Here is a 25844-nt window from a genome sequence, read left to right as displayed (position 1 = left end):
AAATCTCATGGCAAGGACACCGAGATTCTGTTATCATTCGGAGGCTTTGCAAGATCAAAGTACAACCGAGAAGCCCCAATCGGCGCCGACCTTTCGCTAGTTTCCCTCGCTTCATGGACGGTGACACTGAACGAACATTACGCAAAGTAAGAAGTGTGACCCTAAATTGGATCTACAGACTCCGACAATTCTTCATCATGTCATGTATGCCGGACAGATGGTGAAACTAGACACAAACAACTGCTTCTTGCCTAGATATTTACGTTGTTGAAAAGGGGATGACCCCGAGACACCAACGTCCCGGACACCCTAAGCCCCTTCGTAGCCATCAAGCAACAAAATGGGAGACCACCAAGTTTCAAACGCATACGTGCTCGGAGTTGGCCTTACACGATTCATCAAACCCCGGGCACAACGGACTTATCCAGAACTTGGATTTGAGGCTGGGACAAAGGCACTCCTCGACGCACATGTCAACTATGACGAAGTAAATGCTGGAGTTGCTTGCTATTGCTACGGGGATTCAACTTCTGGTCAACGAACCTTCTACCAGTTTGGAATAACCGGTATCCCAATCTACAATGTCAACAACGCTTGCGCAACAGGCTCGACAGGTCTGCAAATCGCGCGGACATTGACTCGATCTGGCATCGCAGACTGTGTGTTAGTTATCGGATTCGAAACCATGAAGCCCGGAAGTATCAAAAGTGTATGGACCGACCGACCCAGCCCGATGGGACCAAGTACCCAGATGATGGAGCAAGAGCGAGGTAAACACACCAGTCCAAGGAATGCACAGCTGTTTGGAAATGCCGGAATAGAATACATGGAGAAGTGAGATGATCTCTTTGCTGTAAACCTGGGCATCCAACAACTCACTCATCACCTCTCTGGAATACCTGTAGGAATGCTGATATGTATAAACAGATATGGAGCCACCACATCTGATTTCGCCGAGATCGCGCGAATCTCCCACCTACACAGCGCAAAGAACCCATACGCCCAATTCCGTGACATTTACACCTTAGAGCAGGTTGAAAACTCCCCCATGGTGCACTATCCCCTTACCCGGCTCCAATGCAGTCCAACATCCGATGGATCTGGTGCAGCTGTCATTGTCTCTGAGCGGTTCTTGAGCCAACGTCCACACCTGAGGTCTCATGCAGTCCTGATGGCCGGTCAAAGCCTCCGAACAGATTCTCCGTCATTGTACTCGCGGTCGGCAATTGATCTGATTGGATATGACATGACAAAGAGTGCAGTGAAAGCGGCATTGGCAGAAGCTGGAGTCGACAGCGTCAAAAGGATCAAAGTCTGCGAAGTCCACGACTGTTTCTCGACAAACGAGCTCATCCTTCTTGAAGGTCTCGGTTTCTGTGACGTCGGAAAGGCACATCTTATGGTACGAAATGGGGATATCACATATGGGGGAAAGGGCCCTGTCGTCAATCCATCAGGAGGGTTGATCTCTAAGGGCCATCCGCTGGGGGCTACGGGGCTAGCTCAATGTGCAGAACTGACATGGCAGCTCCGTGGCTGGGCAAATAATCGCTTGGTCAAGAACGTTGATGTGGCACTGCAGCATAACCTGGGCCTTGGGGGTGCGGTTGTCGTGACATTATACAAACGAGCCGACGGAAAGCTGAATACCGACATTCAGGTGTCGGACGAAGACATCGCTCGAGCGAGCGGGCTTGGCTATAATCCCGCTGTCGAAGCCAGAGGCGTGTCAAGGGAAGAAGCAGAACAGGTCAGGAGCAGAAAGGCAAAGAGTGAGTGGGCATTCTTGGATACGGCGAATCGCCTAGAATCTAAGTTGTAGCATTTGCTATTATGTAGTTCTGTTATGGTCTTTGAAGATTAGTACTATGTATTTGCATCGTTCCCGTGTATGAGAAAGAACACTAAATGCGCTTCATCGAGCATCTCACTCACATTACGAAGTGGGAACCTTTCATGTAGGGTAGAGGCAGACTACTAGTACTACAAGACCTTTCCTTACTAAACAAGCTGCACTTTGATTGTCAGATCCCAGCTAGTTAGGATTACTCTCGTCCAGGCACTACTATAAGAGTGCCACCTATTCGCAAACTTCTCATCATATTGAAACTCAATTTCCATCTTAAACGTGCCACCCAACTTTCCGAAAAGGGTAATCGCTGGGACACCCCAACCAAATCTGGAAGTCGGTGAAGACGACCTACAGTACCAATATGTGGGTTGTATTCCGAGGACGTTCCTATCCCATATACCACTTCTAGGTACCACCAAGATACATACATAGTAGTCCTTAATTAATGAATGTCATAGCGTCTGTTCGTCGTAAATTCCATCACGCTACGAGTCGTTTCTTCCAAAAGCACACCACCTTTGTACCAATTTCGAACTCGACCAGTTTTATGGCGCAGATACTTCAACTTCAAGTTATTGACAATTGCCCACTGCGGCGAGCCTCTCTCATCCTTTCGCTCACCCCAATCGCACTCTTCACACACCGTTGCCTCACAGGAGCGTCCCCACTTGACTCCGAGTCATCTTCAGCTCACCCAGCTCACCCTGGGGAAGCACTGACGCGGAAGCTCACGTGTGCAGATGCCGTCCTCTTGAGAGAATGTTCTTGATACCGCTAAAAGTAGTGTTCTCCTAAATTGAAGTCCGGCAAAGGTTGCCTGACTCTCTGTGCCAGTGCTAACTCTGCATCGGGGAGCGAAATCCCCTTCTCGAGAAGATTCGTCATAAGCACGTTGTGCTTGTGTTCAAGGGCAAATGTTAGAGCCTTGACACCACAGTTGGCTGAATTGAGATCCAATCCATGTTCAGAGAGACAATCCAATACCTCAATATAATGCGACATCGTCTCGGGGTCGCTCCAGCTTGCCTTGGCAGCGAGTAGGAAATGACCAGCTGCCAATGCATGACCATATTCGTCAATAGTAGTCACTCGATTGAGCAAGATGCGAAGGGAACTTGCCCTTCCATTTATGCAGGCTGCTTTTACAGCGTCAAAGGCACTCTGAGGGCCGTGCCGCGCGCCATGGTCGAGGAGAACATTGACCACCTTGTTTTGACCACGGCTTACAGCAAAGACTAGGTGCGTCCGACCAGCCTCTGTCTCATTCACATCAAAGCCCATCTCAACAACCACCGGAATCAGTTCCGGTACGTCATATACAACAGCGAGATGCACGACGAGGTGCTGAACAGAAGCTTGGTTGTTTGGGTGTATTGTCTGTAAAAACAAGCGCACGATGTCGATATAGGTACTAGCACTAGGACTAGTTCCGTCAGTGTGGCTCGCAGCAAGCTTCCGTATGGTCGACCACAAATATCTATCGCAATCTGCTCCGTCGAGTTTAAGGCTGTATTGGGGTTCTAGCAGTAGCGCGACCATTCTGACATCTCCTGAGTAACTCGGGAGCTCAATAAGCATCCGCTCGCATTTTGGGGAACAATGCGAATGATTATGTGGCGTATTCACGTCCGCGCCGTGCTGTAGGAGGTATCGGACCATAGTGTACCACTGGCTGGTCACTGCAAAGCGTAGGGGATCGGCAAGGACATGCTTCCGAACGCTCAGTTGAGGCTCTTTCTGTACAAGAGCTTCGATGGTGGAAGTGTCTTTCATGGAAATCGCAGTCACGAGGGCCCAGGAAAGAGAGTCGATCTGAAGTGGACTTCTGGTCATGCGAGCTATCTGTTCACACAAGGGAGCTCTTCCTCCGGTCAGGAAATGGAGAACTCCCAGGGCGACCATGTTTGTAGCATAAGACGTGCGATCTCCCGGCTCGAGTCGTATTGTGCCATTGACCGTGTCGACCTTTCTTGCTTCGGAATCGTCGGGCACATAGAAAGTGGGGGTTGACAACAGGATTTTCACCGCACCTTTTAGTTGTGTAATCAAGGCCGTTCTCGGCCGTCGGGCGCATATCTGTCCTTTAAGTAATCGATATAAGTGCTGGGGCCCCATTTTCAGCGTCAGTTGATCTTTATCTTCGTCCATGCTGGTGTGGATTTTGCCGAAATCAAAGTATTGTGCCTGGATTTCGCGATCGAACAGACCTGCCAATTGTTATGTCACTTGGCACACGATAAAAGGAGGTGGATAATTTTCGAGGTAACCTACGGCTAACACCTCGAAGACGTAATCCTTCTCTCCATGATGAGTTGTCTGCAACTAGCCCAATGATCTGAGATTGTACCTCGGATGGTAGATTCCCGAACGACATAGCTGCCGAGTCCGAGCCTTTCGTAAATTGAATGTGAGTGTGCTAGTAGGGATTGAAAAGGCCTTCTTGAGAATGTGTCGTTCAGATAGTAAACTACTTGTAACATCGAGATTGTTGTCGCAGGCCAGTGGTTCAACCCGTACTCAGTCGTCGTTGAAAGAGTCTACCCCGACATCGCACTGAGTGGAGTCATTCCGCCAAGCTTCAGCTAGACCATTTCGGGCAGAGTCACGCTCAGCCTCACAGCCTCACCAGCGGGACATACTCCTCATAGTGCTTATAATAATAGTATTAGATAGATAGTATTGCTATTGAAGGACTTTGTGCTCTGGCAGATATTTTTGCAACTAATCTGCAGACCTCTCACCAGCACTTGGGTTTTCCATCAGCATAGGGCTATGAGGTAGAGAACATTAGTAATACCAGAAGGATCGCAGAGGATGTGCATGAGCAGCGAAGGCTGGCGCAGAGGTTTACGTCTGCAGCTGCTGATAGAACGCCGCCGAGTTGATAAATGCACATCGTTGCAAAAGCTGAGGCTCAACTACGGCTTGAGCATTCGATGACAATTGTGCTTGTCCTGCGCGAGGTCCACCAATGACTCGGAGACTCGCCCCAGTCACATTCTGACTTGTCACTGCAGCTTGGGATTTGGTAAATGCTTGAGTCCAGCCTGAGAGAGTGATACTAGCGTTGCCGCTTGGATTGCCCGTCGAAGCAAAATGCGCCCAGCTCCCCGACATTCTCGTTGCAGTCAGATTCGCTGCAGCGGTAGTGCCAAACCCGACGTTTGGTTGGTTAAAGACAAAAGGTACGTCGGAAAAGTGGATGACTCCTTCAAAGGTGGCATTGAAGATCTGGAGGACGCTGGTCAATGATGTCGTGTTGAGCACATACAAGTAGCTTGTGCCACCAAACTGAGTAACGCGGTGTGCTACATCCATCGACGGACATGCAAAATTGATGTCGCGGTAAATCTGCGATGCTTGTAGGAAAAACGGTGATATCTGGGAGGCTTGGGCTGCCGCCATGAAGTCATTGACGGGGTATAACGACATCAGTCTTGATAGCGTAGTTGAATTGAGGTTCGGGTACGATGAATGCAGAAATGCCTGTGTGGCAGTGGAGCCATTCAGAGTTGGAGGCACGAAGATGCTGCCGTCGTTTTCATTCCACCCAGCGATGATGGATATGTTTTTGTGAAACCGACCAGTGCGCACCAGGGTCGAGGGAGCCGCAGGTATGTAGCTTCCATCAACGGTCGGGAAAAATAAATCTTGAGACGCGCCATTGGCTTGGGTGGCTGTGGTTGTGTTTTCAAACAAGAGGACGGCATTCAGGAGCTGAACCATGGGAATCGCCCGGAGGCAGGCCAAGACTAGGCTGCTGTTTGTCCCTGTACAGCCTGCTAGTTGAGCAACTGCCGCAGTGTTCGTGACAGTTGCATTTCCAGTGACACCAGGATCGCCCGCTGCGCTCCCAGACTGCATAATAGCTCGACGAAAGGGAGCAGTGCCTAATGATAGTGTTTAGCATCTCACTTTGTAGGTGGCCGTAGATCCTTACCGTTCCCACCGAACGCCGTCATATGCCTATTGCGTGTTAGCATCGAAGGTTCATGAGAGATAGAACGCCGAATACGGCTCTGTCACAGGTAGTGGGGATTTGTAGGGGAGAGACTCACAATCCAACGCTGACACCGCCGTCACTTTGGCCAAATAGCGTGACATTCTTTGGATTCCCTCCAAATGTGGCGATATTGGACTGGATCCATTGGAGCGCCAGTCGCTGGTCGAGCAAACCGGAATTCAGCGAGCCTTCTGTCCTAAGTGCAGGGCTGTTGGCGAATCCGAAGACATTGACACGGTAGTTCATTGAGACATAGATCACCGGTGTGCCCTTGGCAGCGGCGCCGGCCACGAGCGCCGTCGGGTTGTACAATGTGTAGTTGTATGAGCCTTCCTCGTCGCCCTGGCCGGAGATCCAGACCAGTACAGGGAGATTCGCATTCTGCTTTGTTCCCGCGGGCCTCACAACTTCGAGGTTTAGGCAGTCCTCAGAGAGATTGAAGACGCCTGGGTTCTCGCTGATGGCGCCTAGAAGAGACAAGAACGTGTTTTGAGGGCACGCAGCACCGGCAGCTGTGGCTTGGATAGTGGTACCTGTGGGATACGTAAATGCCTTAGGAGGCTTGAAGCGGTTGGCGCCAGACGTGTCCTGGCCGAAGTTGATGCCCAGGAATTGTTCGGTTCCTGTGAAGGAGAAGCCTACATAGGTGAGATTGTGAGCATTGTCGCGCACAGTGACATTTGACTGGGCCGCGACAGCCGCGACGAAAAATGAAACGAGAAGCCTGCGTGAGAGCATTTTTGTTGGAGATCGCAGGGGTTCAACGATGGGATTTCAGCTTCAATGTGCGGCAGACCGTCAGATTTATTTCTCTGACAGCAGAGCTTCGTCCACGGCCTCTGACGTCTGCGGACTCGTCAGCCTCTCGTATAAGAGGTTGTGATTGTGGTTCATTTCAAGGCACCACAAGTGAGGCTGCCCACCTGGCACCAGTATGGCGACAGCTTCGAGGCCTTGTGAGGCCTAACACCCGTCTCATCAAGGGGGGCTTAGCTGAGGAGGGCATGATTCGCGGCTCGAAGCCCTTGAAAGGCCGCATATTTGCGGGCGTCGATGGCAAGTTTCGCGATTCTGGCCAATTGCACAAAAGCCTCGGACAAGGTTTCGAATCAACTGGGCACAGACGATGACCCGGCCTTCCCTAAGTCAGGCTATCCCATAAATTCCGGAGGAGAAATCCTTGGTCAGGCTTGTTCCTAGGCTATGATGCGAGAAGGCGGGGTAGGCCAGGGTAGGCTGATTCTCATTTCGGTACGCGCAGAGTACGTAACCATAAGACAAAATGGACGAGTGAGATACGGAGTCTGAGCGCTCATGATGAGACAGCAGCCACACGTCGGGAGCTTCCACTCGCGCTCTGCATCATGGACGTGGTCACCAAATGACCTCACAACCTCGCGGTGTGGATCTCGGTATAACTTCGGATGTTGAGGGCTGAAATTTCTGAGCCATCGTTTTCGATCGAACTCCATGAGTGTAGGACTGTGAACCCTCCGCCCAGGATACAGCATCTGGACAATGGAGAGCCTCGTTGAGAATGGCGATGGCCAACTCACTATCCACAACCTTCCACCTCCCACCAAACGAAAACCTACGAGCACGGGGCCCTTGACCACCGAAGACAAGGAAAACCAGAAGCGGGTTGCCGACGCACGCAGAAAATATGGTCGGGGCCGCCCTGTCCGAGTAAACGAAGTCAAGGACAAGAAATTACGTGCGAATCTCAAAAGAATCGAGAGCAAATATCGTACCGCAGTATTGAATGCCAAAGATGCAGAGATTCTGTACGAGAACGAGGAAGGGTTTCTACAACCGGAGACCGAACTTGAGAAAACGTACAAGGTTCGACAAGATGATATACTGGACGCTGTCGGTATTCAGCAAGCGAGCAAGTCGATCGATTTCAGGCTGGACTTAGGGCCATACGTCTCCGATTACACGAGGAACGGGCGCAGCTTGCTCCTCGCAGGAAGAAAAGGTCATATTGCTACTTGCGAATGGCGCGCAGGCAAGCCAGGATGCGAGTTACACCTGAATGAGACAGTAAGAGACGCGAAGTGGCTACACAACGATCAATATTTTGCCGTGGCGCAGAAAAAACACACTTACATCTACGATCATGCTGGAGTTGAGATCCATTGTCTCCGAAAATATGTCGAGACCACGCATCTTGAATTTTTGCCGTACCACTTTCTCCTCGCTGGCATCGAGAACAGTGGGTTTCTTCGATACACGGATACTTCGACTGGTCAGATAGTGGCTGAGCACCCAACCCGAAAAGGAGCGCCGACTGCGCTTGCTCAAAATCCCTACAATGCTATACTCCACGTCGGTCACCAGAACGGTACGGTTTCGCTCTGGTCGCCCAACTCCACGACGCCGGTGGTCAAAATCCAATCAAACGCCGGCCCTGTGCGGTCGATCGCGATGGACCGCTCGGGCAATTACATGCTGTGTGGCGGACAAGATCTGCGTCTGAAACTCTGGGACATCCGGGCTTGGAAAGAAGTTCACTCCTACACGACGCGACAGCCAGCTTCTTCGATAGACATATCAGACCGCGGCCTTGCAGCTGTAGCAAGTGGTACAGCGGTGACGATCTGGAAAGACCTTCTCACCGCCTCCCCATCGTCCGGACCTCAAAAGGTCCAGTCGCCGTACCTCAACTGGGGCAACGATGGCCGCCGTATCGAACGTGTCCAGTTCTGTCCATTCGACGATATCCTCGGGATCTCGCACTCGGACGGGTTCAGCAGCATCATTGTCCCCGGCGCCGGCGAACCCAACTACGACGCCCTTGAGGTCAACCCCTACGAAACGCGCAAGCAAAGACAAGAAACCGAAGTCAAATCTCTCCTTACAAAACTCCAACCGGAGACTATTGCTCTCAATCCAGATTTCATTGGGACGTTGGATACACGCGGTGCGGAGCAGCGTAGGCGCGAAAAAGACCTCGACGCGCCCACGGAAGATCCCCTGGCGAAGTTGAAGGCGCGAGAGAAGAATCGGGGTAGAGGCAAGAATAGTGCACTAAGGAGGCATCTGCGGAAGAAGGGAGGGAAGAATATCATTGACGAGAAGAGGCTGAGGTTGGAGGAGATGAAGAAGGAGAGGGCGGAGAGGGAGAAGGAGAGGCTCAAGCAGGACAGACTCGAGTTGGGTCCCGCCTTATCGAGGTTCGCGAGGAAAGGGGCCTAGGTCGGCCTTGCTGGATGGTGGTTTTTTGATACCCCCAATACATTGTGATCAAGATGGGCGACCCCTTACAAAGGATCTGTTTTTCACCAACGTCCCGCCTGGTACAGTGGTGGTGTCAAACTACAATTTCGACCTTTAGTTCCTCCCTTCGCAAAACTCCAACTGCCACGAGTAACCACCGAGCCGGACATTTCCTTTCCTTGTTACAAGTCTCTAGTCCAGAACACGCTATCTTGACCCGGCGAACACACTGGTATATCTATTGACAACGGGTTGCTCGCCACTGCCCCTGGGCGCACCCTTCGCCCACCGCTCCTTGCTCAGCTGATAGCCCGCGGTGCTCTTCCACGCCGACAGGATCAAATCGACCGTCTCCCTGACGCCGACGCCGGTCTTGATCACGGCCCTCACGACCGGCCCGCCTTCACGGATCTTGTTCGCCTCGCGCTCCATCAGATCCACGTCCGCGCCCACCGCGTCGGCCAGATCGCACTTGTTGATCACGAGCAGGTCCGAGCCTGTGATCCCCGGACCGCCCTTGCGGGGCACTTTGTCCCCGCCGGCAACGTCAATCACGTAGATGATGAAGTCCGCCAGCTCACGCGAGTAGTTTGCCGCGAGGTTGTCGCCGCCGCTCTCGATCAGGAGCAGGTCGGTCTGGAATTTGGCGTGCAGGCCCTCCAGGGCGAGCAGGTTGGCGGATATGTCCTCCCGCACCGCCGCGTGCGGACACCCTCCTGTTTCGATCGCCACAATTCTCTCGGGTGTCAGGGCGCCGTGTTTCGTCAGGAACTCGGCGTCTTCTCTCGTGAAGATGTCGTTGGTCACGGCGGCTATGTTGTAGTCCTTCCGGAGGGCCAGGCAGAGCTCGAGCATGAGTGCCGTCTTCCCCGACCCGACGGGACCACCGATGCCGATTGTGAATGCGCGGTCGCCGAAGTCGCGGCCCTCGACGAGGGGCATTTCACGGTGCAGGTAGGACCCAGGCCCGTCGAGGATCTCATGGGTGTGGCCATGGGGTGTCCCGTTTGTGTGATCGTGGGAGTGAGAGTGAGAAGGGCCGCCGTCGTGAGAGTGGCTGGCCATGTTGAGAGGAGGTTTTGAGGATGGGGAGTGAAGGGGAATTGTGGAATCTAGTGGACGGCCAGATTGAGAGTCCGTTGATGTGCGCAGGTTAAGTTTATATGGTTCTCGCAGATTTCGACACTCGGGGAAGCGGACGGACAAGCGGGATCCTTGAACTTGGTGGCAGTGTAGGTGTCTTCAGGTGCTCGTTCTCGTTAGGAATGGGATCAAGTTTGGAAATGTCGATGCTCGAAATCGTGCTAAATGCTGGTTCTTCCAAGAAAGTAAACGCGTGGCCGACGAGTAATCGTCTGCAATCAACGAGGATAGACCAGCTGAGAGGGGCAGACGACCTCGAAAAAACAATGCACACATACCCCGCACGAAGGGTCCACAGGCTACCAACTCGATGGATGGTAGGACGGAATACTCTCGCCTTGACAACAGATCTAGATGGATGTAGTGTAATTCAGGAAGGACAAGAGTCAGGGACTTGATAAGAAAGAATCTTTCGATCCATATCAGCGAAACTCGACTGAATCATCGTACAATGGCAATTGTACATATCGTCCTCTTCAAACTCAAGCCTGCACTTAGCGACGCTGAAAGAAAAGAGGTCTCTCCCGATGATGGACACATAGCAGTCCAGGTCTGACAGAGCCAGTTTTGCGACGATATGCTGTCCTTGAGGCACACGTGTATCCATCCAACATCCAACAAGCCATATATTGTTTCCTCATCTGGCGGAGTAGATAACAGTCCAGAAGGGGCGCAGGTTCGTGTGATCCCACAACTCATCCACGGGGCGAAAGGCGGGCACTGACCAAGTCAAAGGGAGGATTCACCCATGGCTTCGTCGTCGAGTTCGCGTCAAAGGAGGATCGAGACTATTATGTTGCCAATGATCCAGTCCACCAAGAATTCGTCAAGAAGAACGGACCCAGGTTCGAAGATGTCCGAGTAATCGATTATGAAAAGGGCGTATACTAGGGCGGAACCAATGGTTGTCAACGCCAGCCTGCGCACGATAGATACTCTCTGTACGGATTTTCGATCATTGTATTGGCTCTTCGTAAATATGCTCTGTTGAGCCTGAAGTATCTGATGCATTCGTCTATTACGACACGCTGAAGGACTCGCCACAGCCGCATTGCTCAGTGATGTTAGGATTCTTGAAAATAAACCGAGCACTCAGCTTATCTTCCTGCCAATCCATTTCACTCCCGATGATGCTAAAGAGCGCTTTGCTGTCAATCAAGACCTTAACGCCCTCTTGCTCGACGACTTCGTCAAACGCGGCAGGCTTGTCTACATATTCCAAATGATATGCAAGACCCGAGCAGCCGCGATTCTTGACGCCCACCCTGATCATCTTGGGTTCGGGTTGATCCAGAAGTTCGCGTAGATGAACCAGCGCGGTGGGTGTTATCGTCATGGCAGCTTTCCGAGGCCGTAGTTTGCTTCGCCGGGGTTTCGCAGCTTTGGGCTGCTCGGGTTGCGCTGTCTCTACTGGCTTCGGTTTCTGCGCCACTCTTTCTGGCACACTTATACTTGCGGCCTCGTCAAGTTTGTTCTGCTGTGCAGCGCTTCGTTGGTCTTGTCTCGTGCCACTGAGTTGCGTTTGAGGTCCGGCGATCGAGGTGTCAGGAATGTTGGTGTTTCTGGGAGGTAGAGGAAAATCTGCGGGCAGTGTATGAGGCTGATAAGATGGTGTGGTGTATAATTCTCGCTTTGACGATTGCCGAGTGGCTATGCTAGAAGAGAAGGTCCTCAAAGCATGGTGAGGGCAGGATCGGGCTGTCGAGGCAATTGCCAGGGCTCGGAAGAAGATAATGGATGAAGAGGTTGTAGGGACAAAATGTGTCGCCGACATTGTAGAAGGATGCCAGTAACTGTCTAGTCTCTCAGTGCTGGAGTTGCAGCTATAGCGCTGGAGGAAAGAGCATGTGTGAGGGTATATAGAAACATTGGGCAGATAGAATTCGAGTTGAACATGGAGGCGCAGATTGAAGAGGCAGTTCGTCATTCTTCTACCTCCGAGTTTGTCAGCCGAATTCGCTCCGTTGGCCAGCCAATCGGCATTGACTGATTTCAATCACCACGTGACACCGATAATTCGTTTCCTTTCGCTCATCTGATATGCTTTTGTCTGTTCAGTGCTCAGTGCAGACGTAAGGTAGAAATGACGATCTGGGCTCAAAACAAGTGCTTTCTGTGAAGCCTTACTTCGGAGAAGAATAAGTCTGCCCTTCTGACGCTAGCAGCTCCCAGTGGCGCTCCGACCACCGGCCACACTTGTATGACTGAACCTCGTCAGCGTCGTTGTCCAGTTTTGCATACTTCGTTCAGCGAGCGCACTTCGCCCACAGCCTCCGGTTATTGATTCTTTTGCCTTCACAGAGACTGCTCTCGTCCCGATTCAGGACTATGAACTCAGGTTGCCTCGCCGACGATCCCAACTCTGAACGCCTGCCATCGACATGGAAACACCCCTGACTCAACAAACAAGGCCAGACTCCTTTGAACCCAAAATCATCCAGCTCTATCTCCACCTCTTCAACGTTCTTGCAAACGAGGATGCCGATGATTCAGTGCCTTCTGAAGGGTTCTGGCGGGAATTCTTCCTGCTCAAGCCCGACAAACAGCGACTCTATGACATTCTCGAGCCCATGACAGCTTTTGATCTGGTCCATATGCAAGTATAGTCAGCTCTCACGCTTACGGCCGCTGGTTTCTCGCATCTAACGGACTCTTAGGCTCAGATGAGGGTATTTTTCAGGCGTGCCATAGCTGAAGCAGGCTCGGGAGATTCCCCCCGGAATGAGAATGCCCTAGACGTACGTTGCTCCTGTACTGCTCTCTCCTCCGATAGACGTACTGAATCCGATCTCTTCAAGAATTTGACAGCTTTCCTGTGCGCTGTATTCACCAAGAAGTACACCAATCTCAATACCGACGTCATCGAAGTACTTTCCGGGCTGGACACGATAGATAGGTTGATGTCTGACCTTGTCCATAACCTTGAAACAACCATCCGCCAGGCGGAGAAGGATTCTTTGCGGAGCAAAGCACTGGATACCGTCCTCGCATTGGTTGCTGGCGGATTCCACACAAGTCTCATTACCTATTTCATGCACCGTGATCTGTTCTCGGCGTTGATGAAGGTAGGCACTTTCGGCAGTGATTGAAAATCATACTCATGTGGAATCCAGTATGTCCACGATATACCCGAATGTCCCACTACCGCCCTCAAGGCATTCATCGTCATCGGCATCCTATCCAGTTACAACAAATTTGAAGCCCAGAATGTGTACCAGAACCGGCTGGAGGACTTCGTCAACGAGGAAACAATTCGACTTCTGGTTCGCAATTTCGCCACAGCATGTTTAACGATACGTGAGCAGTACGTGTTTGTCCAAGATGACTATCCTGCACCATGGAGTTTGAACTCGACGCTTGTCATGGTCGGGCTTCGGGCGTTATCAACTGACGCAAGGAAACCAGCGCCTCCCTCAGAGGAGGAAGCCAAGGCTTTGCTCCTTTCTCTGCCTGGAGAAGATGCAGCTTGTATCCTTTCGCTTTACTCCTTCACCCAAGCAAACAAACTGTTTGCTGCGAATCTTTTGAATCTAGCAGCCGACAAAGACAAAGAGACACCATTTTCCGCATTCTTGTCGATGGCCTCATATATCTCACATCACGCCTACCGTGGACCACGACAGTCGACATATGCCGTCTTGAGCCTGCTGTCTATCAGGATAATCGTGGAAGACGCCGTACTGGCTAAGAGAATCTGCTCGGCAGATTCCAAGGCCTTATTCCGATTATGTCGCCAAAGGCCGCCTCACCTTCCATTGGTCACATCTGCAAGAATCCCGGCAACTGCCATTCTGGATGTATGTACGGATATTCTTAGCCACAATCTGAGAAAGAGACTGGACGTGCGGCTGTATAGCCTTGCCTTGGGTATCATCTTACGTATCATTACCCACCTCGAGCAGACCAAGACGCGTCTTCAGCATCATTGGGCATACATTTGGGGCTCGCTCTTGTCACTCATGCGATTCCTGACGCAATATGCCAGCGACCTCAAACATGTCAGAGATATTCGGGAAGATTTGTGTGCCACGCTTGCGAGTTTAGCTGCATTCTGCTTGTCAAAGGGCGACGGATTCTTACCAGATCCCGCCAGTTTTGACGACTTTTTCTACAAGCTCATTGAGGCGAACGATGTTCTGCACAGGTTCAAACAAGCCTACTGCGACGGAGGTTCCCCATCCGATACATTGAAACGGTCGGTCGAGGCACTGATTAGCGTCTCATCTCATTATCATGAATTATTGAAAGTACAACACGGCAAGAAGACGCATCAGTCACCGGCAGCGATTCAAAAGGTCATCAAGGAAGGCTATGAGACGTTAAATCTGGAAGCTGACGAAGGGTTTGGCCGGTGGGAGAAGTGGCGTGAGAGCAATTGGAAATCCGAAGTGAAAAAGATGATCAGGGTTGCGGTTGAAGACTCCAGAATCTTTGCGCTCAGGTGACGACTGCACGCAGGAACTGATGGCAGGTCGAATGCCATCCTATCCTTCGGCAATGTTGCAAGTTTACCCGCTCCTGACTGTCCAAGGCATCTCTGAAAACATACCGGCACAGTGAAGTGGAAGTCTTCGATGTGCGACGGTCCTGTTTGGCAGACCGACCACGCCAGACTGACAAAGTGGGTTCCATTCAACAACTTTGGGCAGGAATCTAACACTGTCACATCTGCGATATGAGGTTCTTCAAGGGTAAACGATGTTCGATTCGAGCGTTACCACACACACCACCGATCTGCGGCAAGCATCGTCACTCCAACATGCTCTTCTGCTAAGTCTAGCAACAGGTTTGACCCTGAAGCGGTACCGAGGAAGAACTCTCGAGTCTGTGGCAGGATTAAGTCATGGTCGACACCGAGCAATTGAGCCCGATTATCCGTACATTTCATAGCCAGGACGAGCCCCTTGTTGTCGCCTAGAACAATGATGACAATGAAGGACGCAAGCGACGATGAAGTCAAAAGCCCCTTGTCACGTGGACAGCACGTGGAGATCCGCAGTGGCAATGCCAGGCGCAATTCCCCTTCCGGTTCCCGCTGCCCCCATCATTTCTCCCTCTCTCTCTCAACTCTTTTGCCTCCCTTTTAGCGCCGGAGTCCAACACCCCGCTTTCGGAGCCCCTTTTTCTGCCACTGGCGTCCGCCACGAGGCTCCAAGCACCCAGCCAACTTAGATAGTAGCATCAACGGACTTTGCGTGGAAATGTCCAGGGCGTTTTACGCACACGCACATCCGGACCAAGCAAGTCCAGCACTGCGCAAATAAACACAACGGTATGTGTACGCGGATGAAGCCCGCGGAGGACAGTCCCGTTGGCTGCCCATACGTAGGTAGGTTTCTCATGCAGGCCGGGACGGGAAGGGAGGCAGGGAACACAACGAAGAAAACCATTTTCATGGTTGTTTTGGGCTTACTGAATTGGGTACCGAGTACAGATATTCGATACAGGTGCAGGCAGTGTTTACGCATCAGTATCAGTCTCATGCCGGTCCGCCCAACAACACGTACCCACGAAGGAAACCGATTCTTTAGCGGCAGCCTTACCGACTCTCTTGTCTGACGGTGAGGAGGGCCTAGAACTGCCACCAGACTCCAGAACGAGGGAAGAGAAATCTCCGAGATAGCTCTTTTTGTGACAATCTCAAGTGTACGAAGCGAATGGGTTACAGGCTATCGAGTGAATAGCGTTCGTACAAGAAAACAATACGCGAAGACCTCTCTGCGTATCTCAAATCCCAAATGGCCCCTCGGTGGCCCCTGAATCGTGCAAAGCTGCCGACTCGTCAGAAGCCGAGAGCCAGACCCAGTCCGGGCCCGAAGCGTGGGAGGGGACCGAGGGGCGCGCCTTGCAACCAGAAAAGGGTATACCTGTCGGGCATCCTCTTCCTCACTGCGGGATCAGGGCATTCATCAGGTCAGCGACTCGTTCCTCCTTGGCAAGGGAGCGACAAGCAGACTGCAGCAGACGAGCGAGCAGAAGCATGTTTGTGCAGGAAGGAGACCAGGTGTGAGGGGGGGGAAACAGAGAAAAGATGGCCCCCATCAGCCATGTTCAGGAACCCGGAACCCGGGGGCGGTGAGAGATCTCACAAGTTCAACGCCCAGCCCAAGACTCGGGACCAGAAAGGGCCACCGACTCGTCCCTAGACAGCTGCAGGTGGGCACCTGGCGCACCTTTTCGGGGTGTGGCCCCCCTGTCCGCCCTCCCCTGTGGCTATGCTTTAGTGCTCAGGACCCTACAAGTACGCGTTAGGTGAACCGCAATGGTGGTCGGGGTGGTGGTTGAGTCGTTAAGATGCCCCTCCATCCACTAGTTCGCACCTGACGATCCCCGTGGACCAGTGACAGGTGCCCCTCAGCGTCGGGCCCCTGGCAGCAAACGCAGGCCCTGAGCGTCGCCCATTAGTGGCCGCTAAGCCAACTAGGCCGATCGCCGTCCCCCACTCACAGCATTAGCTGCGGCTGATGGGCTGTTAAAAATAATATTCCCAATCGAACTTTTTGGTGGAGGGAAGACGGAAGAGGGGAGGGGGGGGGCACAAACAATCACCACCCCTTATCCTAACACCGTGACCTTTTTGTGCAATAAAACTCATTTTCCTCGTCTTCGCTCCCTTCTTCCTCGAGTGCTGTACATACCCTCTGCTCTCGTCTGTCTGCATCTCTTGCTATCTTTTGGATACTATTCTGCTGCTTCCTCATCACTTCTTCACACACAAACCCTCCACACCGCTCTCACCATGTCTAAACGAAACTCGACCAGACTTGCCAATGGCTCTGCACCCGCTGTCGACCAGCCCGTCCCCAGCTACCTCCTCACTGGCAAAGTTGCCCTTGTGACAGGATCAGGTACGTCCCAGAGAAAGAGGAGGTCCAAGTCCAGTTGGAAGAGTGCGAGCAGCCCTTCCCTGAGACAAGATTCCTGGACCTGGCCCTTCACCGCCTCTTCCCCCACCAAATTTCCGTCTCCCACCCTGGGAAAAGATAGGAGAGAAAAAGAGAGAAGGCTAACAGAACGGACACAATACAGGGCGAGGTATGGGCCGTGAGACCGCTCTCGAACTCGCTCGCCGTGGCGCCGACGTTGTGGTCAACTATGCCAACTCCTCCAAGGCCGCCGACGAGCTGGTGGCCGAGATCAAGGCCCTCGGCCGAGACTCGATCGCCGTCCAAGCCAACGTGTCGGACGTCTCCCAGATCATCAGCATGTTCGCCGAGGCCAAGAAGCACTTTGGCAAGCTGGACATTGTGGTTTCCAACTCGGGCGTCGTCTCCTTCGGCCACTTGAAGGACGTCACCGAGGAAGAATTCGACCGTGTCTTCAACATCAACACCCGAGGCCAGTTCTTCGTGGCCCGGGAGGCATACAAGAACCTCGAGGTCGGCGGCCGCATCATCCTGATGGGCTCCATCACCGGCCAGGCCAAGGGCGTGCCCAAGCACACCGTCTACTCGGGCTCCAAGGGCGCCATTGAGACCTTTGTCCGCTGCATGGCCATCGACTGCGGCGACAAGAAGATCACCGTCAACGCCGTCGCCCCCGGCGGCATCAAGACCGACATGTACCACGCCGTCTGCAGAGAGTACATCCCCAACGGCATGAACCTGTCCGACGACCAGGTCGACGAGTACGCCGCCACGTGGTCGCCCATGAACCGCGTCGGCCAGCCCATCGACGTTGCCCGCGTCACTTGCTTCCTGGCCTCGCAGGACGGCGAGTGGGTGAACGGCAAGATCATCGGCATTGACGGCGCCGCTTGCATGTAAAAAGGGGGCCACGAAAAATGACGGGAGTTTTGGATCCGAAACCCAGACATGACATTGAAGAAAGGCGGTTACGGGGTGGAGGCACGAAGGAGCTAGAACAAGACTTTTTTTCATTTCCGCGAGAGAGTGAGAGAGAGAGAGAGAGAGAGAGAGAGATCACAAGCAAGCTGTGGGATATATAGGGGTGTCAACACGTTGTTTTTCCCCTCTGACGGACGATACTTGATGATGACGGGGAACAAACAGATCCAAGGTATTCTTTTTTTACATCGTTGAGGGAAAAGAGAAGGAAAAGCGGGTCAACAATCTTCCTTGCAAAGTTTGGATATGCATGCAGCCTGCCATAAATTCACACGTCTGGACACACACACACACACCTACCTACCTCCCTTTCTCCGCTATTTCTATCTCGGATCACACAGCCTGGCGCGAGCTCTGCTTGGGAAAGAAGCGAGTTGAGTTTGAGTTGAGTTGGATCACCGTTGTCGTTGTCGTTGTCGTTGTCGTGGCCTGGGCTGGCGCGGGAATTCTTCGAAATGTACGGAGTATCTATCCACATACCTAGCTACTACTACTTACTAGACCAAGGGGGGGGGTTCAAATCTGGGAAGCGCGCTTTGCGGTTTGCATTCCAACAACAGAGATAAAGCGATCTTTTTGTCTTCGCTCTCCAAATTCCTGGGGCTATGATTGATGTGCACAGCTGTGTGTGTTCTCGTCAGATACGCGTACGGAGACAGCCCTCCCTCGAGAGCCCGTCCATGGACGCAAACTCCCTGGCATCTGACCTTCTCCCTCGGGGTTGATGGATGGTTCGTCCTTTCCAAGTCCACGGCTTTGTTTTGTTACTTTCCGCGGGCCTTGGCGATCAACCGCTCGTCCAACGCGTACGGCTCTCCGTCTTCGGCCCCAAACACGACGTCGTCCTGCAAATATACCAGGATCCCGCGATTCCGTCTCTCGGCATCTTGCAGCCTGTACAGCAGCCGCCCAAAGGCGTCGGACTTGTGCGAGGTCTGCAGAAGGAGGTTGTGCTCCGAGCACCATTCCTCGACGAGCGATCTGAACGTCATCTCCTCCATGGCTTCGCTGAGACCAGCCGCGGTAGCTGAAGCGGCGGTGGTGGTACGTTGCTTGGCAGGGGTGGCTGACGGGAGCAGTTTGGGTTTCCTCGACCCGAGCAGCGGTTTCCAGTGGGCCCACGAGTCGGCGTCGACTTTGGCCTTGACGAGGGATTTGAGCTCGGGGAACCGTTCGAGGTCGAGCGTCTCGGACGAGATGAGCGTCCACCAGTCGAAGAGCCAGGTGTGCATATCTGGAGCCCGACTAGACTTCTTGCTTCTTTCCCCGCCGAATGTGCCAGAGTCGAGTGTCTTGGGGAATCGTTTGACAGCCTTGATTAACCGCGGAATCACGGTTTCATGCAGGATCTTGTAGATTAGGAAAGGAGGGAGGAGTGGCGTCCAAGCCTCGATCAGATTATAGGCCGGGTCTGGATCGTAGATGTCCCATTCTTTGGACAATGCCGTGCGTATGCGTGGATACCAATGCAGCAGCAGCAACGACTCAAAGTAGGTCGTGCGTTTGCGGTGGCGGGAGGACCTTGACTTTTCGACCTCGAGAAGCTGGTCGATCGACTTCAACGAGTCAATGAGGTGAGTTGGGTCAGAAAGAGGATCCCACTCAACTATTTCGCGCCGGAAAGGTGTTTCCAGGCAGGAAGCAGTGAGTTCGGGGAGCGAAAGCTCGGAAATATAGTGCGACGAGCGGACTTGAATCTCCTGGAGGCGGGATATGGATGAGTTCCAGTCTCGAGACTCATTCGAGTCGTCCACAGTGACCCGTTCAAATGCGGAGATAATGTCGTTGTAGCGTTGGATCTCTTCTTCATGTAATACCAATGCAGCGCCGAGCTGAATTTCTTCCTGCTCCAGATGACTTTCTTGGTCTTTTGTTGAGTCCCAGGCGTCGGCAAACGCCTGCAGTTGGAGCCTTATACGGGAAGTGGCTTTTGCGGCTTCGAGCGCCGGTGATGGCGAGGCTTCTCTGGTAGGGGTTGAGAAGCCTGATAAGGAGGTCACGGTCTTGGTTTCGGCTCCAGTTGCATCGACAATGATTTGCTTCATGGCTTCAGGGACGTGGAGGCCCCTCGACTCGATTGCCGCGACGGCATATTTGGCCTTGGGAGGTGCCTTGATCCGCGGTGTGCTTGTGCCAGGTGTCGACGCTTTGGAAGACGTCTTTTCCTTTCCTGCGTCTTGTTTCCTGTGAGGAGGTTCGGGTGTCCCGGTTCCTTGACCCAGGCCAGCCCGACTTTGCAGCACTTTGGCCTGGATAGGTGCTGTTATCCCCTGCCCTGATTTTCCTAGACCTTGGCCTTCAACATAGCCTTGTTTTGCCATCATTCGCGCCGCAAAGGAATTTTTGTTCATCCGTCCGCCGGCACCAAACACTGAAGGGCCCATACGGCGAGTCTTGTCTGATTGCCTTTGGGGAGACATGTCCGGCGGCGGAGTGGCTCTTTCTGCCCCTGCTTCCTCGTCGTTGTATTCGCCTATGTTGAAGGAGCTCCGAAATCCACTCATACCAGCGCCCATTCCCAGGCCCATACCCATGCCCATAGAGGGTCTTTCGTCATCAATGTATGGTTCCTCATCTTCAGCTTCCCCGTCTCTTGCACCGTCCTGCCCCTCTTCTTGGCCGGTAGATTTGACGAACCCAAGCCCACGGCTGCGCAAAATCTTTGTCGTCTTCCGTCTCTTATGTGGTCGCTCGTCGTCAGATTCGTCGTCGTCGTAGTCGCGAAGATTGAAGGGCTGATCGTCTTCTGAAGAATCGCTCATTTTGCCTGAGCGTCAGGCTTCAGCGCGAGCCCGCACAAAGATGGCAGTCGTTGTGGACTTGTCTGCCAGATTTGATGTGCCTGGCAAAGAGACTCTCCAAGCGCAGGATATCGCATGCAGTGGAAGATTCCGTGGCACATGCAAGAGATGGTCGATCTGCGATCTGCCTGCGGATAAAAAGTTGTTCTGGGCGACTCCAGCGTCAAGCCCGAAATTCGTACGAAGATTTCCGGAATAGGCACAGTGATGTAATTTGTGCAGCTCCATCTCGCCATCTCCAATTCCAATAAACATCAGCTACGGAGCGAGCACCTCACCATCCAGTTCCAACTCTCTTCTTGCAAGTCTCAGCTTCCTTTGTTCCGGTCAATTGGGTCTCTTTTCACAGCAATCATCTCAAACATGGCTTCGCTATTCCGATCCGTCGCCCGTCCCTCCACCCTCCGAGCTATTGCAGCTACCAATCCCGCCCGATGCCTGACCACCGCCGACAAAACATTTATTCGGACGAAGGCCACTCTCCCTGAGCTTTCCTGTAAGTGAAATACTTCGGAGGTTAACCACCTTGACCTCGAAAAGCTGGGGCTGACACCTCCACCAGACGACTATGGTGCCCTGGAACCCGCCATATCCGGCAAGATCATGGAGCTGCACCACAGCAAACACCACCAGACCTACGTGAACTCCTACAACGATGCCGCCGATAAGTATGCTGCCGCCGAAGCCAGCGACGACATTGCTGCCAAGATTGCTCTTCAGCCACTGATCAACTTTCACGGAGGTGGCCACCTCAATCACTCCTTGTTCTGGGAGAACCTCGCACCTAAGAACTCGGGCGGCGGCGAACCACCTTCGGGAGAGCTGTCAAAGGCGATTGATAGCACTTATGGAAACTTGGAAGAGTTGAAGAAGAAGTTCAATGCCGCTCTAGCGGGGATCCAAGGTTCCGGTTGGGCTTGGCTGGTCAAGGACACGCAGACCGGCAACATCTCGATCCAGACATACGCGAACCAGGATCCTGTCGTCGGCCGATACAAGCCATTGCTGGGTGTTGACGCCTGGGAGCATGCCGTAAGAGAGCAACCCTGCCCTGCTGTGGAATTGTGCATTTGTTGACAAAGAAACAGTACTATCTCCAGTACCAGAACCGGAAGGCCGAGTACTTCAGCGCGATCTGGGATGTCATCAACTGGAAGGCTGCCGAAAAGAGATTTGCCAGTTAAACAGACCACAGGATCGAGATAATGTACAGCACGAGCATGTAATCCAATGAATCTTACAAGCCAGTAGCAATGTGACGTTTCGGCGTGCAAAACTCGAGAACATGGCAACCGACTCTTCTTGCTATATCACCCCTCACCTCTCCCAATGCTTCATGCCTTCCCCCAAATTGCTGACGAATACCGTGTCGACTGCATCTTCTACATACGCCAAACACTTGGGATACTTCTGCCATGCGAGCCACGACTCCACGCGAACAGCCCCCTCGGTTCCGGGCTCCAGAAGTCCCAGGGCGACGTCGATGGTCTCAAGGCCGTGCTTGTAGTAGAAAACCGTGGCGCCACACTGTGCACAGAAATATCGGCTCACATCCGCCGACGTCTTGTAGTGGCCCAACCTCGCCGTGTCAACCAGCAGTGCCTCGAGATTGGGTTCCGCGACGACGAGACCCTTTGGCACCGTGGCCCAGCAGGTGATTTCCAACCCGGTCACGGTCCGACAGGACGTGCATGCGTCGAGGCTCGCTTCGAACCTGCCCGTTCCGGCATTGTGGTCGCCGTGAGGCTGTGAGATTTCGAACCTGACGGTTTTGCAGCGACACTGCGCAGCGAGCCGCTCGCCCTCGTTTCTGGTGCTGGCTGCGCGTTGCATCATGAGGTCCCTGACATCGTCGTCGCCGACCATCTCACTCTGCCGCCCCGTCCAGTGCCGATCCATCCCTTGAAGTTTTCCCTGGTTGATCCACCCCACCGCGCCGCCGTCCCCCTTGACGTCCTGTACCCAGAGCTGCACGCGGTTCAATTTCCCCTCCAATCCCTTCGGGCTGCCGTCGTCGTCGAGGAAGTAGAGCACCCCCGTGCCCACCTCCCACTCTTCCTGGCCCTGGCCGCCGTCGACGTTGATGACGCTCGCGCCGCACCGCCTGCAAAACCAGCGCTGGCACGTCGGCGATGACTCGTACTTGACCAGATCCCCGCCGCCACCGCCCAGAACGCCGGGTGGCAGGTCCGCGGGGATCACGGCCCAGGTCGCAAACAGCTGGCCCGTCGCGTGCCGGCACGAGGAGCAGTGGCACAGCGCCGATTTCAGGGGCAGCAGCAGCGACGGGATCGAAAGGGAGAAGGAGGTGAGTTTGCAGTGGCACTCGATCTTGACTTTCACATCCATTCTTCCGCTTTGTTTCCGCGCGGTTTGTTTCGAAGGGAGGTTGAATGAATTATGTATTGAAGACAAACTAAGGGATTAAGCCCCGATGTCTGGGAAGGTAATATGTTGGGACGACGGTGCACTATACCCCCATCCGTAGAGGTTCCCTGGGCATTATAGTACTGATTCTGCGCTCTCACCGTCTCGCTTCATGTCTTTTGTCATATCATATACATCGGTACTCTCTTGTAACCACTTTCACTATCCCCCAAGGTTTCCGGGGAGGTCTGATTTCGTCATTGTCGCGTATAGTCCGCCGCGCAAATGACATGAAGGGCGCGCGACCGGACTGGCCTGGGCATTGGATTGGCAATGCGGGGGAAGCAAGCATGGACGAGGCTGAGAAAGAAAAGATCATCGCCCAAGGAGGAGCCAATCTGATTACTCGATAGGGCTCTATTCAATTCAGCTGCTTGATCACTTACAATCGTGGGCTGTATACGTAGGTAGACCGTCTGGTTAGCACTGGTCGCTCCCATCGATGTGAGTTGGTAACAACTCTGACGCTCCATGACCAGGGCAAGGAGCAGGATCGCTTATGGCTTGACAAAGGAATTGCTCTGAACGATCGAGTCCTCGTTCACCTCGGTACGGTACCCGCCTGAAAGTTGACTCGAGTGATACCGACCTCGTGGATCCTGAGGAGGCAGATATGGTGACCTGCGGTCGTGCAGCTCCCAAATGGAGAGGAACGCCCCGGCAATCTGCCTGCCAGAGAACTCACAAGGCTGCCATCGAAGCCATTTGTCTTTCAAGATGGGCACCTCGGTGCCAAGGTAGGTGCGCCACAGAAAAGGCGTCGTGCACCGTCCTCCTGTGTCTCTGCTCTCAACGCGCTCCGCACGCGATACCCAGTTTCCGAGAAGCCCAGTTGACTTCGAACCACAGTCTTCCGAAGTCAGTCGGTTGGCATTTTGCCCCCACGATCCTTGTGGTGCAATCCTGTGTTCCACGGGGGCAAACGTCTACAGTGGCTGCTCCTCTGTTCGGACGACCCGGCGGATGAACGTTATCGAGTAGACTGATACGCTTTTGCTAGTAAAACTCGCTCGATAGAATATTCCACAGTATTGCCTGCGAAGTGGGCTGGCGGCGGGCGCATTCTGGAACCGTTTACCACATATGCGCGAGAGAACCTCTGAAGGTCAAATCCTTCAACCCCTGATGGATGCTGTTAGGCGGTATGTTCAGGATGGAGAGTTCATTTTTTGCTTTTTCTGGGGTCGGGGTGATTGTACCGGGTCCATGTTCTCACGTTTAGCACAGACTTCGTGGTCGCAAAAGATCCGATCCGAGGAATGTTCTTCAGCAGAACTGGAAGCCCGGGAATCTTCAGTCGACATGGACTGAAAACTCCGGCCCAAACCCTGCACTGCAGAGTCCTGGTACGAGGCGGTCTCATCTTGGAAACCAGTGGTATCCTCGAACCCCACGTCGACAGCTTGTATGTCGGGTTCAAGTCTGGCTGCTCTTTCGTTTGCCCGCTCGATTGCCTTGTCTCTTTCTTCCTTTGCCCAATCCGTGCCATTCCGGTAGGCTGCGGCGCCTTGTCGGAAAATTTCGACACTGGAGGTCATGACCCAGGCACCGATTTCATGCATGTAATATTCAGGTCGGCCCTCTCGAGTAGAGGTTTGCGTGCGGTAGGTAGTAAACATCCGGAGAACCCCATCGTAGTAGGTCGAAGTCAAGGTATAGGCATTGTCACAATCCGCAATACCCTCTTGCCCGTATGAAAGGAGGCTGTGCATACCTCTCGCCCCCAGTGCACCGTCATAGCAAGCTTGGAGTTTTGCCACGGCTGGTACACCTTCAGGCCCCTTGATCTCAAGGAAGAAATTGGGCGCTAGAGGAAGGTCATCCTGAGTTGTAGGGACAATGTCTCCTCCGAGCTCGTGACGAACCCGTGGGTGCAGCTGTTCGGGGCGAGCGCCGTAGTAGAAGTCTGGGTTTGCGAGTACAACTAAGTTCTTAGTCAAAGGGTTGAGATTCCGGAAAGTAACTCCTCCGGTGAGGCACCTAGAGTCTTCTTCACCTCGGATGTACTTTACCACAAGAGCCTCCACTAGCTTCTCTTTCGTTGCTTCTGCATCTTCTAGTTGGAATTTTTCGAAGTGTTCATCCCTGAAGTCGGTCGAGGAAAGTGAAGGTCGGCGTTGAGATAGGCGGCTTCTGATGGTTCCCCAATTGGCTGGCGGGGCCGGAACCTTTAAATTGTGACATCGATACCTTTGAGGGAAAATACCACCGTCAATGAGGCTCTACCTAAATTTCCTATCGTAAGGCCCGGAGGTGGCAGCGCTTTCAGTTGGTATGGAATTGGGGGTAGGCGTGTTTTCCGAGCGGAGCTTGCGGACCCGGCAGTACGGAGTGCGGCGAATTTTAGGCATGTCACAGTTTAGATTCGCGACAGAAGGTGAAAACTAGACAGCGGTCAGCATTGAAACATAGTGTGATATGCAGTTCATCACGTGTCGTAGGTCAGATAGATCTGGACCACCACCCCTGGCAAATTTCTTGATGTCCTGCGAGACAGCCGTCCCACAATGATGGAGGAAATCGACCGCCGAATCAGTAGTTCGTTGATCCTC

The 25844-nt window shown here is 53.1% G+C and overlaps 10 protein-coding genes across 11 annotated transcripts; 4 read left to right on the top strand and 6 right to left on the bottom strand.

Moving 5' to 3' along the window:
* Nucleotides 1-2322: 2322 nt before the first annotated feature.
* On the bottom strand, nt 2323-4238 carry PV07_09125 (uncharacterized protein). The gene is made up of 2 exons (XM_016396353.1): nt 4124-4238; nt 2323-4059 (listed from the first exon to the last, which is right to left on the bottom strand). Exons 1-2 carry the CDS (start codon nt 4224-4226, stop codon nt 2627-2629), a joined length of 1536 nt encoding a protein of 511 aa, XP_016246209.1. The 5' UTR covers nt 4227-4238; the 3' UTR covers nt 2323-2626.
* Nucleotides 4239-4526: 288 nt separating this feature from the next.
* On the bottom strand, nt 4527-6852 carry PV07_09124. 2 transcript variants are annotated; one of them, XM_016396352.1, is made up of 4 exons: nt 6779-6852; nt 5911-6701; nt 5793-5818; nt 4527-5742 (listed from the first exon to the last, which is right to left on the bottom strand). In XM_016396352.1, exons 2-4 carry the CDS (start codon nt 6591-6593, stop codon nt 4700-4702), a joined length of 1752 nt encoding a protein of 583 aa, XP_016246208.1. In that variant the 5' UTR covers nt 6594-6701; nt 6779-6852; the 3' UTR covers nt 4527-4699. The 2 variants fall into 2 exon arrangements, with proteins under 2 accessions (XP_016246208.1, XP_016246207.1); XM_016396351.1 differs by having other exon boundaries at nt 5911-6852.
* Nucleotides 6853-7333: 481 nt separating this feature from the next.
* On the top strand, nt 7334-9584 carry PV07_09123 (uncharacterized protein). The gene has a single exon (XM_016396350.1). It carries the CDS (start codon nt 7374-7376, stop codon nt 9051-9053), a length of 1680 nt encoding a protein of 559 aa, XP_016246206.1. The 5' UTR covers nt 7334-7373; the 3' UTR covers nt 9054-9584.
* Nucleotides 9282-10139, bottom strand: PV07_09122 (urease accessory protein UreG; the record flags this gene model as incomplete). The annotated part of the gene is made up of 1 exon (XM_016396349.1): nt 9282-10139. One exon carries the CDS (start codon nt 10137-10139, stop codon nt 9282-9284), a length of 858 nt encoding a protein of 285 aa, XP_016246205.1.
* Nucleotides 10140-11235: 1096 nt separating this feature from the next.
* On the bottom strand, nt 11236-11991 carry PV07_09121 (uncharacterized protein; the record flags this gene model as incomplete). The annotated part of the gene is made up of 1 exon (XM_016396348.1): nt 11236-11991. One exon carries the CDS (start codon nt 11989-11991, stop codon nt 11236-11238), a length of 756 nt encoding a protein of 251 aa, XP_016246204.1.
* A 300-nt stretch (nt 11992-12291) lies between these two features.
* On the top strand, nt 12292-15247 carry PV07_09120 (uncharacterized protein). The gene is made up of 4 exons (XM_016396347.1): nt 12292-12817; nt 12875-12955; nt 13016-13282; nt 13331-15247. The coding sequence occupies exons 1-4, from the start codon at nt 12599-12601 to the stop codon at nt 14660-14662; spliced, it is 1899 nt and encodes a 632-aa protein (XP_016246203.1). The 5' UTR covers nt 12292-12598; the 3' UTR covers nt 14663-15247.
* Nucleotides 15248-16746: 1499 nt separating this feature from the next.
* PV07_09119 (trihydroxynaphthalene reductase) lies at nt 16747-18643 on the top strand. The gene is made up of 2 exons (XM_016396346.1): nt 16747-17065; nt 17247-18643. The coding sequence occupies exons 1-2, from the start codon at nt 16957-16959 to the stop codon at nt 17981-17983; spliced, it is 846 nt and encodes a 281-aa protein (XP_016246202.1). The 5' UTR covers nt 16747-16956; the 3' UTR covers nt 17984-18643.
* Nucleotides 18307-21014, bottom strand: PV07_09118 (uncharacterized protein). The gene has a single exon (XM_016396345.1). It carries the CDS (start codon nt 20824-20826, stop codon nt 18829-18831), a length of 1998 nt encoding a protein of 665 aa, XP_016246201.1. The 5' UTR covers nt 20827-21014; the 3' UTR covers nt 18307-18828.
* Nucleotides 21015-21094: 80 nt separating this feature from the next.
* On the top strand, nt 21095-22219 carry PV07_09117 (uncharacterized protein). The gene is made up of 3 exons (XM_016396344.1): nt 21095-21361; nt 21428-21897; nt 21954-22219. The coding sequence occupies exons 1-3, from the start codon at nt 21229-21231 to the stop codon at nt 22047-22049; spliced, it is 699 nt and encodes a 232-aa protein (XP_016246200.1). The 5' UTR covers nt 21095-21228; the 3' UTR covers nt 22050-22219.
* On the bottom strand, nt 22183-23214 carry PV07_09116 (uncharacterized protein; the record flags this gene model as incomplete). The annotated part of the gene is made up of 1 exon (XM_016396343.1): nt 22183-23214. One exon carries the CDS (start codon nt 23212-23214, stop codon nt 22183-22185), a length of 1032 nt encoding a protein of 343 aa, XP_016246199.1.
* Nucleotides 23215-25844: the final 2630 nt, after the last annotated feature.

Source organism: Cladophialophora immunda (assembly GCF_000835495.1).
Source record: "Cladophialophora immunda strain CBS 83496 unplaced genomic scaffold supercont1.5, whole genome shotgun sequence".
Lineage (NCBI taxonomy): Eukaryota > Fungi > Ascomycota > Eurotiomycetes > Chaetothyriales > Herpotrichiellaceae > Cladophialophora > Cladophialophora immunda.
The sequence above is the reverse complement of the archived record's forward strand: the minus strand, read 5'-3'. Positions and strand labels throughout refer to the sequence as shown.

Bases quoted from the DNA above. Each gene is read 5' to 3' on its own strand.
- PV07_09118 (XM_016396345.1), bottom strand. From the start codon at position 20,826: ATGAGCGATTCTTCAGAAGACGATCAGCCCTTCAATCTTCGCGACTAC.
- PV07_09125 (XM_016396353.1), bottom strand. From the start codon at position 4,226: ATGTCGTTCGGGAATCTACCATCCGAGGTACAATCTCAGATCATTGGG. The intron at 4,060-4,123 runs GTAGGTTACCTC...AACAATTGGCAG, and splicing joins ACGTCTTCGAGGTGTTAGCC to GTCTGTTCGATCGCGAAATC.
- PV07_09120 (XM_016396347.1), top strand. From the start codon at position 12,599: ATGGAAACACCCCTGACTCAACAAACAAGGCCAGACTCCTTTGAACCC. The intron at 12,956-13,015 runs GTACGTTGCTCC...GATCTCTTCAAG, and splicing joins GGAATGAGAATGCCCTAGAC to AATTTGACAGCTTTCCTGTG. The intron at 13,283-13,330 runs GTAGGCACTTTC...TGTGGAATCCAG, and splicing joins TGTTCTCGGCGTTGATGAAG to TATGTCCACGATATACCCGA.
- PV07_09124 (XM_016396351.1), bottom strand. From the start codon at position 6,593: ATGCTCTCACGCAGGCTTCTCGTTTCATTTTTCGTCGCGGCTGTCGCG. The intron at 5,819-5,910 runs GTGAGTCTCTCC...AACACGCAATAG, and splicing joins GGCGGTGTCAGCGTTGGATT to GCATATGACGGCGTTCGGTG. The intron at 5,743-5,792 runs GTAAGGATCTAC...CACTATCATTAG, and splicing joins GACGGCGTTCGGTGGGAACG to GCACTGCTCCCTTTCGTCGA.
- PV07_09119 (XM_016396346.1), top strand. From the start codon at position 16,957: ATGTCTAAACGAAACTCGACCAGACTTGCCAATGGCTCTGCACCCGCT. The intron at 17,066-17,246 runs GTACGTCCCAGA...GACACAATACAG, and splicing joins TGCCCTTGTGACAGGATCAG to GGCGAGGTATGGGCCGTGAG.
- PV07_09123 (XM_016396350.1), top strand. From the start codon at position 7,374: ATGGAGAGCCTCGTTGAGAATGGCGATGGCCAACTCACTATCCACAAC.
- PV07_09117 (XM_016396344.1), top strand. From the start codon at position 21,229: ATGGCTTCGCTATTCCGATCCGTCGCCCGTCCCTCCACCCTCCGAGCT. The intron at 21,362-21,427 runs GTAAGTGAAATA...CACCTCCACCAG, and splicing joins CACTCTCCCTGAGCTTTCCT to ACGACTATGGTGCCCTGGAA. The intron at 21,898-21,953 runs GTAAGAGAGCAA...ACAAAGAAACAG, and splicing joins TTGACGCCTGGGAGCATGCC to TACTATCTCCAGTACCAGAA.